General features: G+C 35.9%; 2 protein-coding genes across 2 annotated transcripts in view; one reads left to right on the forward strand and one right to left on the reverse strand.

Annotated features, from left to right (window-relative positions):
• Positions 1 to 386: 386 nt before the first annotated feature.
• On the reverse strand, positions 387 to 10490 carry rgra (retinal G protein coupled receptor a). The gene is made up of 7 exons (XM_053501291.1): positions 10191 to 10490; positions 9895 to 10051; positions 9603 to 9724; positions 7456 to 7609; positions 4256 to 4373; positions 2182 to 2295; positions 387 to 1986 (listed from the first exon to the last, which is right to left on the reverse strand). The coding sequence occupies exons 1-7, from the start codon at positions 10267 to 10269 to the stop codon at positions 1843 to 1845; spliced, it is 888 nt and encodes a 295-aa protein (XP_053357266.1). The 5' UTR covers positions 10270 to 10490; the 3' UTR covers positions 387 to 1842.
• Positions 10491 to 13368: 2878 nt separating this feature from the next.
• lrit1a (leucine-rich repeat, immunoglobulin-like and transmembrane domains 1a) overlaps positions 13369 to 17328 on the forward strand; it is a 4083-nt gene continuing 123 nt past the window's right edge. Inside the window, exons 1-4 of the mRNA XM_053501514.1 lie at positions 13369 to 13505; positions 13793 to 14253; positions 15934 to 16239; positions 16427 to 17328. The exon at positions 16427 to 17328 is cut by the window's right edge and continues 123 nt beyond it. Of these exons, the coding sequence (XP_053357489.1) occupies positions 13384 to 13505; positions 13793 to 14253; positions 15934 to 16239; positions 16427 to 17328 (1791 nt within the window). The 5' untranslated portion in view covers positions 13369 to 13383. The remainder of the gene's footprint in view (positions 13506 to 13792; positions 14254 to 15933; positions 16240 to 16426) is intronic.

Below are 17328 nucleotides of genomic sequence, written 5' to 3' on the forward strand. Positions count from 1 at the left end.
CTTCTATATAATAATAAAAATAACAATCTTAAATTAAAACACAGGTGCATATAAGTACATTGCCATAGGTCTCAGTTCTCATAAGACTTCCTGCTTTGCAAATGGAAGTTTGTCACCCAGAACACAAGCACAATGTAAGTAATTAGGGCCAAACTCCACAACCTTCCATGCAAAAAAGCATTCCAAAGTTCTGCTAAACCAAATTTATGATCAGTGTGCAGACAAGGAACATTTTATGACAACCAGGACATATGGTAATGTACTGGTTTGTATGTCAATTTTCATTCAAGACTGACTTGAAAAATAAAAAAAACATATTCTTTTATTCGGTACTGTAGTTGTAGCACCAATGAATAAAAATGAGGAAAGTGGCGGTAGGGGTGAACTGATTTAGAGAAAGGTTGAAACATTTATTATATGATGCAGACATATAATATTAATAATATAGAAGATATAGATATGGCATTACTAACATACTTCTCAATAATTAATACAGAAGACAGTGATAAGTCTTAACAACATACTGTATGTAAAGCTTTGGAACTTCCAAGGCAACAAAATATTATAAACGAAAGTTTCGCATGTTTTTCAAACTCTTACTTTTAGTCTCTTTCTCTCTCTTCCTAAATCTCTAGCATTAATATGATTTAATAATTCTCTAAATTACATCACAGTGCATGTTAGTAGCTACAAAATAAAATGACCATAATACAGATAATAACAGAGACAACTTAATTGATCTGTTGTGCTATTATAATTTTCCTATAATTATGAAAAATAAATTGTCTAGAACAACTGTCTCTGTGAGTATCTCTGACTAGTTTACTTCAATAGTTAAATTATGTATTTACTGTACTTTAAATTTCTAAACTTACCTGAAGTATAAAGTATAAAGTGATCTTTAAGTTGTTTTGGTTAAGTTTAGTAATTAAAATGCAGCAACAATCTCATTGCATACCATGTAATAGATAAAAGAACACTATTTATGAGACTGAATGGGAACAGTGACAATGCTAAAAAAGTAGATTTAAAACTTTTATGCTCCTACGCCTTTACACTATTTGGCCAAAGGTGTGTGGATACCTTACCATCATACACATGTACTATATACTTGTGGCACATCCCATTCCAAAACCCTGGGCATTAATATGCAGTCCTTTCTTGGCTGCATTCTGGTTACCACAGCCACTGCCAAAACCTGCATTCTCTTGGCAGTGGCTGTGGCAACCAGCAATAAAAGCAATAATGAGTTCAATGGTACTAATGTGGGGAAAGAAGGAAGATTATGCAATCTGCTTTCCAGGTCATTCCAAAGGTGTTCAGTGGGGTTGACACCCGGGTTTTGTTCATGCCACTCATGGTCTTTCATACCAACCTTAGTAAGTCAAGGTTATGGATCTTTTCAGGTTTGGGTCTGTTCATGTTGAACATTCTAAACAATTGTGTGGTTTTAATTTGTGTCATAGTTTAGAAAAGATCCACATATTAATTTGATATTCAGGTCTCCAGATACTATTTAGCCATAAAGTGTATCACTTTCATATATGTTAATAGGTAAAGATATAGACTGTGTGAACCTATGTAAGAGGAAGTGAGATGTGCAGGATAAAAAGCATAACTGTTGTGCATAATCATCTCCTGTCGAATAGGTCTTAATCATGAGAAATGGAAATACACTTACTGTATATAATTCTATTTTTAAGTTTAATATGGACATTATGTCATGGTAAAGAAGGTTTACAGCCTGCAGCTTCATGATATTATTTCTTGGAGGAAATAAAACTGCCAAATGTTCTCAGGATAGACTTAGTTCTCTGTATGAGTTATTATAATATGCTTGGTTTATTTAAACTTAGTTTCAGTAGCAGGAGGTTCAATCGTTTGTCCTGTGAGCAACTGCCAGATCCCTCCTCTGTAATTCTCATTTCCGAGTGCATAAACAAAGACATTGAATGTTGGAGATGTCTTAGCCACGATAGGAGCAATCTGTAATGACACATAGTTATGGTTATTTTATACCTTAATAATATATAAATTATAATAATACAATTAAGTTCAGAAATCTACAGTATGTGCAGTGAGCATTGGTATCATTGATAAAATTGCTTGGGTTTTATGACTTAGATTTTTATAAAGTCAATACTTTAGTCAAAGAGACAAAGAGACATTATATAGTCCTACCATTCTCAGTTTAGGTGACAAAGCATTCGCATCTTGCACAGCAGCATAAAAAGCGAGGATACCGTAAGGGAACCAGCAGAATAGCAGGGTCTTTAAAGGAGTGCTACAGTTGAACTGTTGAGGGGAGCAGGAAAGTAAATTTAGTAATGAAGCCTGTCTGAATGTGCTAGTCATATTACTATTTGCACAGACAGGATCACTAAAGACAATTAGTTTTTTCTATCTTCTATAATTAATTTCATAATTATATTTCACATATTCATACATTATATAATAGAATTGTGCATTAAATAAATATGTTTATTTTGTATTTGAAATAATTAAAATCACTTCTCATTAAGCTTTGTACACACCTGGCCTTATTTGAACCAGTTATAATATACAGTATAATATACAGTATATGTTGCATTTTGATTCACAAATAAACATATGCACAAACATTATCTTTACTATTTTTATTTGTCTATTTGTGTGAAAACCAGTTCCAACCATAATCCATAAAAAAAAGATGAAAGATATACTGTATATTCTGTCTCTGTTGTACTGTTGGATACATGGATGATATTTGTATTTATATTTTTAAATGAAATTATAAAAAATAATCAATAAATTAATTGATGACTGTAATTTATTTTTTTCTCATGTTGTCCAAATAAGTACTGGCATGTAGCATAAATTATTAGTTCCATAGTATTAAACTGCAAATTATTTTATTTTACCATACAGTGGTGACCAAAAGTATTGAAATGAAATACAATGTTTTAATAACATTTAAATTTTTTCAAAATTATGACAAGATAATAAGAATAATTTCTTATTTTATGCAATGAAATGCTATACAACAATCAACATTTTATATGAAGTCCTTCATTCTTCATACCTACTGGATCTGACTGGGCATAATGTCAAAAAGACATCTGCTGTACTCTCGTGTCACTCGCTAAATTTATGCCTGCTTGATTGCTTCTTGAAAATCATGTACATACAGGTTTTTTGACTGCTACTGCCTCCTCACTGTTGTCCAACAATTTTCTCTTGGGTTTTGGTCTGATGATGACCCAGACTATGCCTCCAGAAGCTAAATCCATTGTCACGTAGTCAGTTTATCATTTGTTTAGTTAAATAGCACAACTCTGCAGCCAGTTAGGCTAGAACTAATTAGTGACTAACTGTCTCTTGTACAGGGCAAACTATAATACATGACAGCAACAAACTTCTGTCAGAACTGTGGTCATACATTTGACTATTCTTTTTGTTGTCACTGGTAATGTGATAAGTTATTTGTTGATTTTCGGGCACTGTATGCACTGTGCATTTTTTTTTCTTTATTTATCTATTTTTTTATATGGTACATTTTTGATATGGTGTTACAAATTTAGGGTTAGTCTGCTTTATTTGTTTCACAACTAGCTTTGATATGTGGTTAAGGTCACTGCAGTTTCAACTGTCTAGCTGATTATTTGAGATGATACTGAAGGATTGTACAGTATTTGGTTGTATTTGTAGTCCTCCTTCATTATTGTATTCACATTGTGCAATCCCCTAAAGAATTATACTAACCCTTTATATGTTGGCAGAGAGAAGATCTGTCATCTGTCCCTAACAGGATGCCTAGGTTTTTGGGTTTAGAGCTTGGGTTTGACAAATTAAAAGACATTTTGGGATATTTTGGGGCCACTAAATGAATGAATGAATAAATGAATGAATGAATTAAACTTTCAGGTATAATGTTTACCCTATGGTAACATTAGAACCTTTCTAGTACAACCTTTCTGTCCCAGGAAAAAAGTGTAAACCCAATATTGCAATACAGTATAACAACAGTCATGTTCATGAAGTGTAAGTAAACTTCTGATTGCAACTGTATACAAATATTTCACCCAATATACAGTTCAACCATTTTACAACTTAAGCAGAAATGGCAGACTCAGTTGTGATTTACATTACAGTGGAGGTTGCAGCTGAAAGCAGTTCAGGATGCATTAAATGTAGCTGAACAATTGTGCTATAAATGATATATAGTTATGAAAATACAACAAATATATTTAATAGTATAAACGTGTATTTTTCTTACCTTTTGTTGGCCAGTCTTTTTGAATTTCTTGCCAATGGATTGGTATGAGAGGAATACAATAAGCACCTGAACTCCCATGTTACAAATGGCCATTGGAATCAGATAGGTGACATAGTTCCTAAGTCAAATGCATGAGGTCAAGTTATTGTAATTGTTCTTTCTCATGTGCACACATATACTGTACAGTGGAACCTCTGATTGCGAGTAACGTGGTTTGCGAGTGTTCTGCAAGAGGAGAAAAGATTTTTAATAAATTTTGACTTGAAAAATCAAGATCAAAGTCTTGGTTTACAAGTACCGAGTATCATGCATCACGCATGCACTTCTTGTTTTGACGCCGAACGTCATGTGATCACAACTGAGTTAATGCTTTTTCTCTTTCTTGCGCTGCGGAAATGTGGGTAATTGTCTCCCCTGCTGGGTCTTAGTGCGCGTCTCTTACTAGTATAATCAACATCTGTTTATGCGTATATAGTTTACTATAACACTTTGACCATGTGTGTGTGTGTAAAACATATTTTATTTTGTGTCTGTATGCGTGTGTGTGTACTGTTTCTTATACTGTAACGTGTGTATGTGCAAGTAAAGCAAAAGAAAGTTTCATTAAAGAGGTTAAAGATCTCTTTTTTCTCTCTGCCAGCATGACGTTATGTATGTGCGTGCATGTATAGGAGAGACATATATTTATTATGTATGTCTCTCCTTCTCTCATCTTCACACACACACACACACACACACACACACACTCTCTCTCTCTCTCTCCCTCTCTCTTTCTTATGTAAACACTGCTCTCTCGTAATTCTTTTCAAAGGTAAAGTGCAGGTTAATTTGTTTTATTTTTACTTTACAGCAGTGATTAGTGTGCGATTACGCGATTGTCATTTGCGATGTCCCTTTTAATTTTTATGATAAAACAGTCTTTTTGTTAGTGTGTGTGTGTGTGTGTGAAAGGGTTACTGTGTAAGATGAGAAGAGATAGAGGGGAGAGTCTGAATCCTCCTCTCCTCTTACTTTAGCTTCACACATACAGCGGGAAAAAATAAGTATTTAGTCAGCCACCAATTGTGCTCTCCCACTTAAAAACATGCGAGACGCCTGACGTATTTTTCATCATAGGTACAGTGCATCCAGAAGTAGTATTCACTGCAGTAACCCTTCATCCTCTCTTATTTTAGGTTTACACACACACGCACACGCACACACGCACACACGCGCACACACACACACACACAAACAGAAAGACTGTTTTCGATACAACACTCTTTCCGTTACTGTGTGTGTGTGTGTGTGTGTGTGAAACTAATATAAGAGAGGAGGAAGGGTTACTGTGTAAGATGAGAAGAGGAAGAGGGGAGGGTCTGAATTCTCCTCTCCTCTTACTTTAGCTGCATCCAGGAAATATGATTTAATAATAAAAAAATCACTGCGCATTGCTTTTTCATTTCACAGCCTTATTCTAAAATGGATTAAATTCATTTTTTTCCCTCAGAAATTCTACACACAACACCCCATAATGACAACATGAAAAAAGTTTACTTAAGATTTTTTGCAAATTTATAAAAAAAAAAAAAAATTGAGAAAGCACATGTACGTAAGTATTCACAGCCTTTGCCATGAAGCTCAAAATTAAGCTCAGGTGCATCCTGTATCCCCTGATCATCCTTGAGATGTTTCTGCACTTAATTGGAGTCCACCTGTGGTTAATTCAGTTGATTGGACATAATTTGGAAAGGCACACAACTGTCTATATAAGGTCCCACAATTGACAGTTCATGTCAGAGCACAAACCAAGCATGAAGTCAAAGGATTTGTCTGTAGACGTCCGAGACAGGATTGTCACACTAGGGGACCTAGTGAATGACCTGCAGAGAGCTGGGACCAAAGTAACAAAAGCTACCATCAGTAACACACTGCGCCGCCAGGGACTCAAATCCTGCAATGCCAGACGTGTCCCCCTGCTTAAGCCAGTACATGTCCAGGCCCATCTGAACTTTGCTAGAGAGCATTTGGTTGATCCAGAAGAAGATTGTGTGAATGTCATATGGTCAGATTAATCCAAAATAAAACTTTGTGTTTAAAGGAGAAAGAATGCTGAGTTTCATCCAAAGAACACCATACCTACTGTGAAGCATGGGGGTGGAAACATCATGCTTTGGGGCTGTTTTTCTGCAAAGGGACCAGGACAACTGATCCGTGTAAAGGAAAGAATAAATGGGGCCATGTATTGTAAGATTTTGAGTGAAAACCTCCTTCCATCAGCAAGGGCATTGAAGATGAAACGTGGCTGGGTCTTTCAGCATGAAAGTGATCCCAAACACACCGCCCGGGCAACGAAGGAGTGGCTTCATACATTAAGAAGCATTTCATGGTCCTGAAGTGGCCTAGCCAGTCTTCAGATCTCAACCCCATGGAAAATCTTTGGAGGAAGTTGAAAGTGTTGCCCCAAAACATCAACAGGAATGGGCCAAAATACCAGCAACAATGTGTGAAAACCTTATCAAGACTTACAAAAAACGTTTGACCTCTGTCATTGCCAACAAAGGGTATATAACAAAGTATTAAGATGAAATTTTGTTTTTGACCAAGTACTTATTTTCTACCATAATTGTCAAATAAATTCCTTAAAAAAAAGACAATGTAATTTTCTGGATTTCTTATTCTTATTTTATACCTATAATAAAAAATTACAGGCCTCCCTCATCTTTTTAAGTGGGAGAACTTGCACAATTGTTGACTGACTAAATACCCATTTTTCCCGGCTGTATACACACACACACACACACACACACACACATACACAGCGCCTGCGCGCATAAACAGAAACACTTATTTGACGGGGTTTATTGTTACATTTTTTAAACGGTAAAGTGCAGGTTAATTTGTTTTATTTTTTACTTTTTACTTATTTTGTATTAATTCTTTTATTTTATTTTGGGCTTTTGAGTTTCCATTATTTCTTATGGGAAAATTTGCTTTAATTTACGTGTGTTTTGAAATATAAGCCCATTTGCAGAACAAATTATGTTCATAATCCAAGGTTCCACTGTACAATTGTTCAAACTGTTGGCACATGACAATTTGGTTTTAAATATAAACATTACAGTACTAACATAGCAATGTATGAAACATTGTGGTGTGAAGGCTAAAGCTTTGGGCAAGTGATCAACACCAGAAACTTATCTAAAAAGGATTTTTAATACCTATCTCCTTTGCTTAAGTCCAGAGTACAGCAGGTGCGTAATGGCTCATAGTCATACTCTCCCCAACCAATCAGAGGCATAGCTGCCCAGAATGCAGTAAATAGCCAGATGAAAATAGCTATGGTGATGGCACTGCTCCACTGCAACTTTGTTTCTTTGGAAACAAGAAACAAACAAGCAATCATCACCACCAACACCAACAGAAATTGACCCATACACTTCACTCATTTTTACATTTTATTATTGAGAATTTCAGCCTGGTATTTAGGCACCACAGTGGTGTAGTGCTTAGCACTGTCGTCTTGCACCTCCAGATTCCAGGTTTAATTACTGGCCAGGTTTGATTCCTGTCTGTGTGTGCATAGAATTAGCATGTTCTCCCCGTGCTTAGTGGGTTTCCTCCGGGTTCTCAGATTTTCTCCCACAGTCCAAAGACATGCAGGTTAAGCTAATTGCCATTTCCAAATTTCCCGTAGTGTGCGAGTGTATGTATGTTTGTGTGTCCTGTGATGGATTGGCACCCTGTCCAGGGTACCTGAAACCTGCCTTGTGCCCTTTGTCTACTGGGATAGACACCAGGTCCCCCGTGATCCAGAATACAGGATTAAGTGGTATAGATGATGATTGTTTTAGTGAGTGAGAAAAGACCTTTGCGTGATTTTAGATTCCAGAAAAGATGCAAAATGAGTCTAAGGACTTTCCTGTTCTGCTGCTCTCTCTCTCTTGCCGGTGTCTTAAGAAGACAGAGGCTGGGTCTTTGCCTTTGCTTGCTGCGCGTCTTTTCCTTTGTCTTTGTTTTTGTCTTTGTCCTGATACCTTACTGGTACTAACTAATGATCGCACGAAGCGCTAAAGTATCAGGACCCTTAAATAGACATGCCGCCAGGTGCGGCGTATCAAGGCTGATTGCCTTGCAGTGGCGTTGCCTGGCAACTGCATATATAAATGACAGAGTCTTTGCCTGTTCAGAACTCTGTGGGTTCACGACCCTTGGATCTGTTTGTTCTGAACCGTGCAGAGTATTTTCATGCAGTTCTGCCTCTCGTGAGACCTGCATTGTTACAGGAATGTCTTCTAGACACATTTTCACCCGACCCATTAACATTAATCAGTCGATGCTTAAATGCTACAGTCTAAGTAAGTATTATTTCTGACTATGTGCATCCCTTCAGGTTACACTTTAGCCATCTTTTATTGTCTACTTCCAGCATTGCCATGACACTAAGAAAAAGTCATCTCAAACTAGCTTCATAAACATGACAGTGAGTGTAATGTTCTTCAGTGGCCTTTCCAATGAATCCTACCAGATCCATTAGAAAACCTTTGGGATGTGGGTTAATGGAAGCATCACAGCATGAAAATGCATCTAAAAATCTACAGGAATGGCATAACATTTGGACCTGAGATTAGAATAGGAATGTGATTAACAACATTTAACAACATCAAGGACTCCATGCCATAAAAGGCTGTATTGAGAGCAAATGGAGACATTTTCCAGTATTATTAAGTGTTTCTAGTAAAGTGGTGTATATGCATAGTCAGCACTGAGGGTAAACACTGTTTTTGTTCTCCGTGGATTTGACTCTTTTGAACATTCCTAATTTGTAGTTCCTACAGTAATTAGGACTCTAAAGCTCAGACGCTTTTGTGATGGATGAATGGGTTAAGCCTCCATAGCCAGTCCAGCCTGAATAGGACCAGTGGCAGATGGACTTTTGTTAGTATTGACAAAAGTGAAGAAACTGAAGAAAATCTTAGCAAATGTAATACTTAAGTCCACAACATAGTGGTTCTCATAGTGGAGATTATTTAACAATCCTCTTGGGCATACCACTCTGCAATTACCATAGCAAACTCTGAATTACTCATATAACTGTAACCAAGTATAAGAAATTTACCTCTGGGATTAATAAATTTTTTTTGAATCTTGAATCTTAATAACTAAAAAATGCATAGTATCTCATTAATGTCAATACATTGCCAAATGTGATTGTACACATTTTAATTATAAGCCAAATATCTGAATCACAAAATTATGTTCTTAAAATACATACATGCTGATGAAGTATGATAAGCTTAATTTATATTGCTTGTGAAAGAGAGAGAGTCTAGTGTACATAAACACAAACTGTTGTCAATTTCCTTACTGGTACAGTATTGGTGGTATCTGTCCCAAGCAATAGCTGCAATGAAATGGATGCTAGAGAGGGCAGTTAGGAATCCTTGAAAGCCATGGGTCTGGCAACCTTCAGATCCATAAGGCCAGTATCTGTAAGTTTATTTATCACAAAATAATTAGACATATGCTATTATATACATCTTTGCCTACCCCAATTTTTTTAAGTTTCTATCTGCCCATGCTGATTCAGTCATCATACAGTATGAAATCCATGCAAGTCAACAGCTTTGTCTTTTTTGTAACTGAAATCAAAAACTCACCGCAAAAAGCTTGAGAAAGCAGCAATGGTTGCGTTTGTAGAAATGCCCATATCTGCTAAAGCCAAACTGAAAACCAGGAAGTTACTCGGAGTCCGCAAATCTCTGATTGTAAGGAATGCAACAACGGTGACAGCGTTCATGAAAAACCCAAGGATACCTTCGGAATACATCAAAGGGCAAATGTAGCGAAACATTTACACAGCATGAAGGCGGTACATTAAATGGCATAGTTACAAACCATCAATAAAAAGACAAAAAAAGAGGGAAAACATTAACTCATCAACATTGTTTCTTACCCTCCACAAGCAGGCATGATCCCAGTGCAAAAATATCAAGCTCAGAGAATCCCTCCGGCAGAAGAGAAGAAGAATCCATATCGATTTTATAATTTTTGAAATATAATATTTGCTTAAAATTTAGAAAATTAAATAAAACCCCAAAGTCACAAACCTAACCTGTGAGTGTAATGAGAAGAAAATGTTCAAAGATCTTAGTGAGTAAAATCTGAGAAAAGGGCAGGATTGTCATTATGCAAAAGCCCCAATCCACTAAAGAATTTCTTAATGAACATACCAGGCATGGACTCACTAATGCGTGTTTACACAATGCGCTCATTCAGTTACACAACAAGCCTTTCGATGGCCCTTTCTGTGGAGAATGGCACATGACCCAGCCCATCAAAACACTCTCCTTTTTATGTCTGATTGGTTTAGGCATGAGGGGGTAGTCTCTAAAAAATCTCTATCCTGGCTGTCATCCCTGTCCACAATGCAGGGACTCACTGCTCCCTCTCCCTCTCTTGTCGCTCTCGCTAATACGCAAACAACAATGCAAAATGTTTAATTTTGTCAGCATTTTAGTTTTAATTTTAGTTTCATTTCATAGCCTGAAGTTGAAATGTGGCCTAATTATTTTTTTTTGCATTTTGTTGTTCATGTTCACTGAGTTCTTTTCTGTCTAAGAACATGAACTAATCAGCTTTAGGTTTATTGTAAGTCTGCACTCATCTCATTAAGCAACTACACAGTTCTAAGCAAGGCCGTTGCTATACATAAAGCTCTACTGGAGCACTGGGCCCTTGTAACTCAAACCACAAATGTATTTATTTAATTATTTATTTATCTAAAGTCTCAGTTGCATATGTGAAACAAGCTGATGTGCTTTATACAAACTGAATAATTTTCTGATGTCCAGGTACAGTAGTCAATAAGGTTTAAATCAAAATAAGATCATTAATATTTGTTATAAAACTTAGGCTACTTCATGGTATCATACAGTAGACCTGATTTTTATTTTGAAAGCCAAATGCGTTTAACATTGTGAATTTTTAAAAATGAAAAATAATATATATAAAATATAAAATAATCCACTGTCAAATGGATCTTGTATAAACAATTTTTTTTTGGTTTATTCAATAAAATAATTAGTAAAATTTATTTGTAATTAATATTTTGTAAAATAATTTAAACCATGTTTAGTGCAAAGAAGCCACTAATAAAACACTTACATTTTAAAGGAATTTTGGTATGAATAACACGCTGTACTCTTAAAAAATAAAGAGGAAAAACCCTGTTTATATTAACTTTTTTGCACAATAGGTGTTGTACATTTACACCATTTGTATGCAAGATTGTTGGAATACTATTTGTAGTAGCTTATCAGTAGACTTAAACTAGACCACTACAACCAGTTTATAAATTTGACTGATTATTTAGGCTTTATCAAATTTTTCTCTGCAGGTCACTGTCACATGCCACTATCTTTTATTAAAGGAAAATTTTATAAATGGGAAAATTACATCAGGAATTTATAAATTGCTTTAAACCTCCTTTGTCCACTGATAAAAGTACTACACACATGAACATCTTGACAGCAAAACATAGTAAATGCTTGACCTTTTTCGGATTTCTTATTAATTTTGGCAAATTATTATAGTTTAACACATAGATTACCTTTAACAAATGTTTAAATTGAAAACAAGCCAATGACAAGCCAATTGCATTTAAGATAGTGAAGTTATTTCTTATGCAACACAGTTGCGGAATTAGTCGTTTAAATGTGTCCAAATAGTTTTCGTAAAGCCAAGAAAATAATTTTTTACGCTTTCTTACCTTTATAGTCACTCTAGCAGTAATGAATTACGGTATGTGTTGCTTAACATCTAAAGTACACAATTCTGTGTACTTTAAATTCTAAATAAGACATTTTGCAATTTAAAGTTATTTAAAAATCATTTTATATACTTAACAAAACTGCATCGGATACTGTAATGTAATTACAAGCTGTATCATGGCAGACCCTGGGTTCCGCTGAGATATGCGAAGAATGAATTTCACTGTGCATTAATGTGTATGTGACAAATAATTTTTTTTTTATAAATAAACAGCGCATACTGATGTATTTGAAACAATTTTGACAAAATGATTTGCCATTTGTGAATTTTAACCCTCAAAGAAAATATGCACAAAAAATATTTCTTCATCACTTGGAAAAAACTCTTCTTCTTTGTCTTTCGGCTGTTCCCTTTCAGGGGTCGCCACAGCGAATCATTTGCCTCCATCTAACCCTATCCTCTGCATCCTCTTCTCTCACACCAATTAACTTCATGTCCTCTCTCACTGCATCCATAAATCTCCTCTTTGGTCTTCCTCTAGACCTCCTGCCTGGCAGTTCCAACTTCAGCATCCTTCTACCGATATTGATATCGGTACCGATATTCTACCGACTTGGAAAAAACTAATTTGCTAAATTAGAAAACTGCAAAAGTGGAGTTATCTTATTTTGCTGCCAAACTGTTCAAATAAAACTGAATCGAATTAAATTTACTATATCTAAACCACATACCTTTTTATTTTTTTAAATATCTGATGTGATGTGCATTTAGTATGGATCTAGGCAGAGTTTTGTTTTAAAAAGAAGAGTTGAGAAATTAAGTTAAAAAGAGTGTTATGTCAACTAAAACAGTAACACATTAACCAAAAATTCAGTTTCTTTTAGTTAGTTGTAACCTTATACAAAGTTATGCTATTTCAGATGTATTGGGTATGCTATTTTAGGCAACCCATCCATTAATAGCCATTTGTATATAGTGCAGTTCACCAAAATAATCCCTGGGATTGCGTAGCATAATTATGGGATTAACTGCCATGATGGGACAGATTAATATGTCTGAGGAATCAGTCTGCATTATGACCAATTCATGAGTGCTTTTTTGGCTTATAATACATGACTATGTACTTACACAGTTTTATCAGACTCCCAAATGCAAGAATATGAGGATATGTGAGTCTCTAATCCTCTTTTTTTCTCTCTTTCTCTCGCTCTCTTGCTCACTTGCTCTTACGGTACATTTGAAAAACGTGTTAGTCAAAGCAGGATGGAATATGGTGACTGACTGTCTATAACATGCCACTGAAATTTCCATAAATGAAAAAGTGTAGTTTCTTCAGCCAGACTCATTCCTGGATATTGAAGTATAGAGGGTTAAAGATGATGGTCATTGTCTTCTTTGCTCTGTTGCTTGCATCAGGTGGATTTCCACCTGCGCAGACATCATGTCCTTCTCAGTGCAGCTGCCTCTATCACAACCTAAGTGATGGATCCAGGGCAAGGTATGTGTTCTAAAATATTTGAACACGTAAAAGCATTTGTGTGTTTGAATTGCTAACATAAAATATACTGTAGTTGGACAACTTAAATCATCTTAACCAAACCACCAAGTCTATGATTTTTGAAATTATCATTTAATTAGCAGACTGCAGAACTAACATCTGCATTTTATGCACTTTTGTTGAAAATCCCCCTTTTGTAGCTTTTTCCTTTTCTTTTTTACTCATAAATTTCATATAATTTACAAGGAAAAATTATACTAATCATTCATTTCCTCTTATCTATCTAGGAGTGTGATTTGTAATGACCCTGAGATATCTATGGTGCCTGCTAGCCTCCCTTCTGACACATCCAAACTTAGAATAGAAAAAACAGCTATAAAGAAGATCCCCAGTGAGGCATTTAAATATCTCCCCAATCTGGAGTTTTTGTGGATGTCCTTTAATGTATTGTCATCGCTGAATGTGGACAGCTTCCGTGGACTGAACAGCCTGGCAGAGCTCAGGCTTGATGGAAATGCCCTTATGGATTTTCCTTGGGAGTCCTTAAAGTATATGCCTAACCTAAAGCTCCTTGACTTGCACGGTAACAAACTCTCTTCAGTCCCTACAGAGGCAGCAAAGTATATAAGACCTTTAACATACCTGGATCTCTCCAGCAATAACCTGATGACGATACCGTCTGAAATCCTCACTACTTGGATGACAGTCAAAATTATACAAAGGGCAGAGAGTTCAAAAAGAATTCTTGGTATGTATAGCCATGCTAAGAAGATAGTAATGATGAAAAGTAAATGAATAAATATTACAGCTTGTGGTGGTATACAGTACGTTTTTTTATACAAAAGCAGTTAGGAAATATGTTGTACTTCAGACACGGTCCATGAGTATATCTAAGGGGCCAGGTAAGGCATTCTATCTACATTAAATTAATAACACCAACATACAGTTTTTAATAACATGTAGGGTAATTTTAGCTTAGCTTAAAATTTTCTGCAGCTTGTTACAAATCCTTGCAAAAAAATCTCTTTCCTTTTTACTTCATAGCAAAACAAACAAACAAAAAAAAAAAACCACCATCAGGCATTGTTTACACCATTTAATTTTATAAATATCAGTTTTTACATCTTCATTCCCAAGAATTTTCATCACAAACTCTGGTTTAACATGAACGCCCCATGTACTTAAACATTATAAATTAGTAAAGAACACCTTAAATTAATTAAATTTAATTATTTTAAACAATGTGATATTTTTTACGGTTCAAGTACTGATAAAAATATGGGATCATCAAAGAAAAACAAAACAAACAAAAACTGATTAGCATTTTAAGGATAATTTTTAACCAGAATTCTTTGAGGCACCGACTTGGATATGTAATCATCCATTACGCTTGAAACTTCCTAAAATAGTTATGCAGGATGAAGACTTTTCACAAACCAGTGTTTTACATTTTTTTTACCATAAAGTCAGCTTGAGATCCTAGACTGTTTGCTTCATGTCAATTGATATGCTTTAAAAAAAAAAAAATCCTTAACTCTTAACACAACATCTGTTTTTTTTTTCAAAGGAATAAAAAGTATCTGGACATTCTTTAGCAAGGTTTTTTTTTTTTTTTTTTTATCAATTAGCAAAGTCCAACAACTTGATAAGGTCTGTTTAAACCTTTTCATTGCAGACTAATTTGCATATTATGCTTTTTATTTTGCAAACTGATTTGCAAATTACAAGGTGATTCTATAATTTGTTTCTAAATATTGAATGAATCCATAATGTTTTATTTAGTTTATCTGGAAATCTGGATTTTCCATTAATCAAAACTAATTTAATTTAAATACATTTTTTGGTATTAAAATAAAATTTTGGTATTAAATAAAACTTGTTTTGTGTGCCATAGCCATGAGGTGGCCTGTTGCATAATGATTGGCACTGTGGCCCCGCACCTTCAGGATCGAGGGTCTAAGTCCTGCTTTCACGTTTGTGCTTGGAGTTTGCATGTTCTCCCCGTGCTTGATGGGCTTCCTTTGGGTGCTTTGCTCAGTCTAAAGACATGCAGATTAAACTAAATGACATTTCCAATTTGCCTGTAGTGTGTAGTGAGTGAGTGTGTACGTGTGCCATGTGATGTATTGGCACCCTATCCATGGTGCATCTAAGCTCCACATGCCCCTGTACAGGATAAGAAGTATAGAGAATGAGTGGGAGTGAGAGTCATCATACTCAATCTACAGTATAAGCAAACGAGGGGAGCCACATTTTGTCATTTTCTATAAATGTGGATAACTGACTCTAAGTACTTTGTCTTACCCAAACAAATTTACTGAAGTAAACAGTTTTTTTGTGTATTAAGATTATATGTATAATTATGTGTAACTCCAGTCACCATTCATATTTTTTTTCATGAATAGCATCCTTTGTCTTCCTGCCACAGGACTCCATGACAATCCTTGGCTTTGTGACTGTCGGTTGTATGGCCTGGTCCAGTTTTCAAAATCTCTATCACTGTCCGTGACCTTCATTGACACTAGCCTGAGGTGTACCATTCCTGAGAATCTCTCAGGGGTTCTGTTAAAAAATGCCGACCTGAGACAATGTCAGGAGCCCAAAGTTCATTCGGCTGTATCCCGCATCAGAAGCATCGTGGGCAGCAATGTGTTGCTGCGCTGTGGTGCTGTTGGTATTCCCATACCCAAGCTGACATGGAGAAGGGCAGATGGGAAGACATTGAATGGGACAGGTAGGTCAACACAGTGGTACTTACAGTAAGGTACACCAGAAATAAAATGTAAGTGCATTACAAAGAGAAGGCCTAAAAACACATAGCATTAAAGATGTGTGATTACATACAGCTGTTTATTTCTGGCTTCTTGTTAAACTTCACTTGAGTTTTTACATAGATTTTGTCTTTTATTGTTATTTTCCAGTTAATCAAGAGAACTCTAAAGATGGAATTGTTTGGTCTATTCTAAATGTGCCTGCTGTCTCCTTTCATGACTCTGGAAAATACATTTGTGAAGCAACAAACTATGCTGGGACTGCAGAAACTATGATTGCTTTAGTCATAAGCAAGTCTCAAAAGTTAGACAATGGAACTGGAACTATAAAGAAAATCAAAGATGACTTACAAAACCCTATTGAAAAAGAAAATTTTATTACCAAATATATTTCCCCAAGACCTTCCTCTGTTCCTGTAATAACAAGTCCTATAGATGACACTGGTCCCCATACTGGCATGCAGAGTGACAGTGCTCCAGAGAGTGGGACAAAGGTACAATCTAGCCATGATCGACTTCTAGATGACAACATGAGCAACCTCGCAGCCAATGCATCATCTCTGCAGCAAGATCTGGACAGGATTGTCCGCTCAGTCAAAGTCATTGGAGATACAGACTATACAGTGTGCCTTATTTGGAGAGCTCCAAAAGCCAACAACACAACTGCCTTTAGTGTGCTGTACGCAGTATTTGGAGAGAGGGACATGCGCAGAATCAATGTCAGTCCTGGCAACAATCGTATCATCATTGAGGGCTTGGTTCCTAAAACCAAATACATTGCTTGTGTGTGTGTAAAAGGTCTGATCCCTAAAAAAGAGCAGTGTGTAATCTTCTCCACAGATGCAGCAGCAAGTGCTTATGGGACTCAGAAGCTTATCAACGTAGTTGTAATCTCAGTTGCCTGTGTGATAGCTGTGCCTCTGACTGTGGTGGTCTGTTGTGGAGCACTTAAGAGGAAAATCCAAAAGTTTCTGAGCAAAAAGTCCAAAGACATACAGGATTCATATGTAACATTTGAGAGCCTCTCGCCCAGCACAAGGGACAAAGGCCTG

This window comes from Clarias gariepinus, chromosome 8, assembly GCF_024256425.1.
Source record: "Clarias gariepinus isolate MV-2021 ecotype Netherlands chromosome 8, CGAR_prim_01v2, whole genome shotgun sequence".
Classification (NCBI taxonomy): domain Eukaryota; kingdom Metazoa; phylum Chordata; class Actinopteri; order Siluriformes; family Clariidae; genus Clarias; species Clarias gariepinus.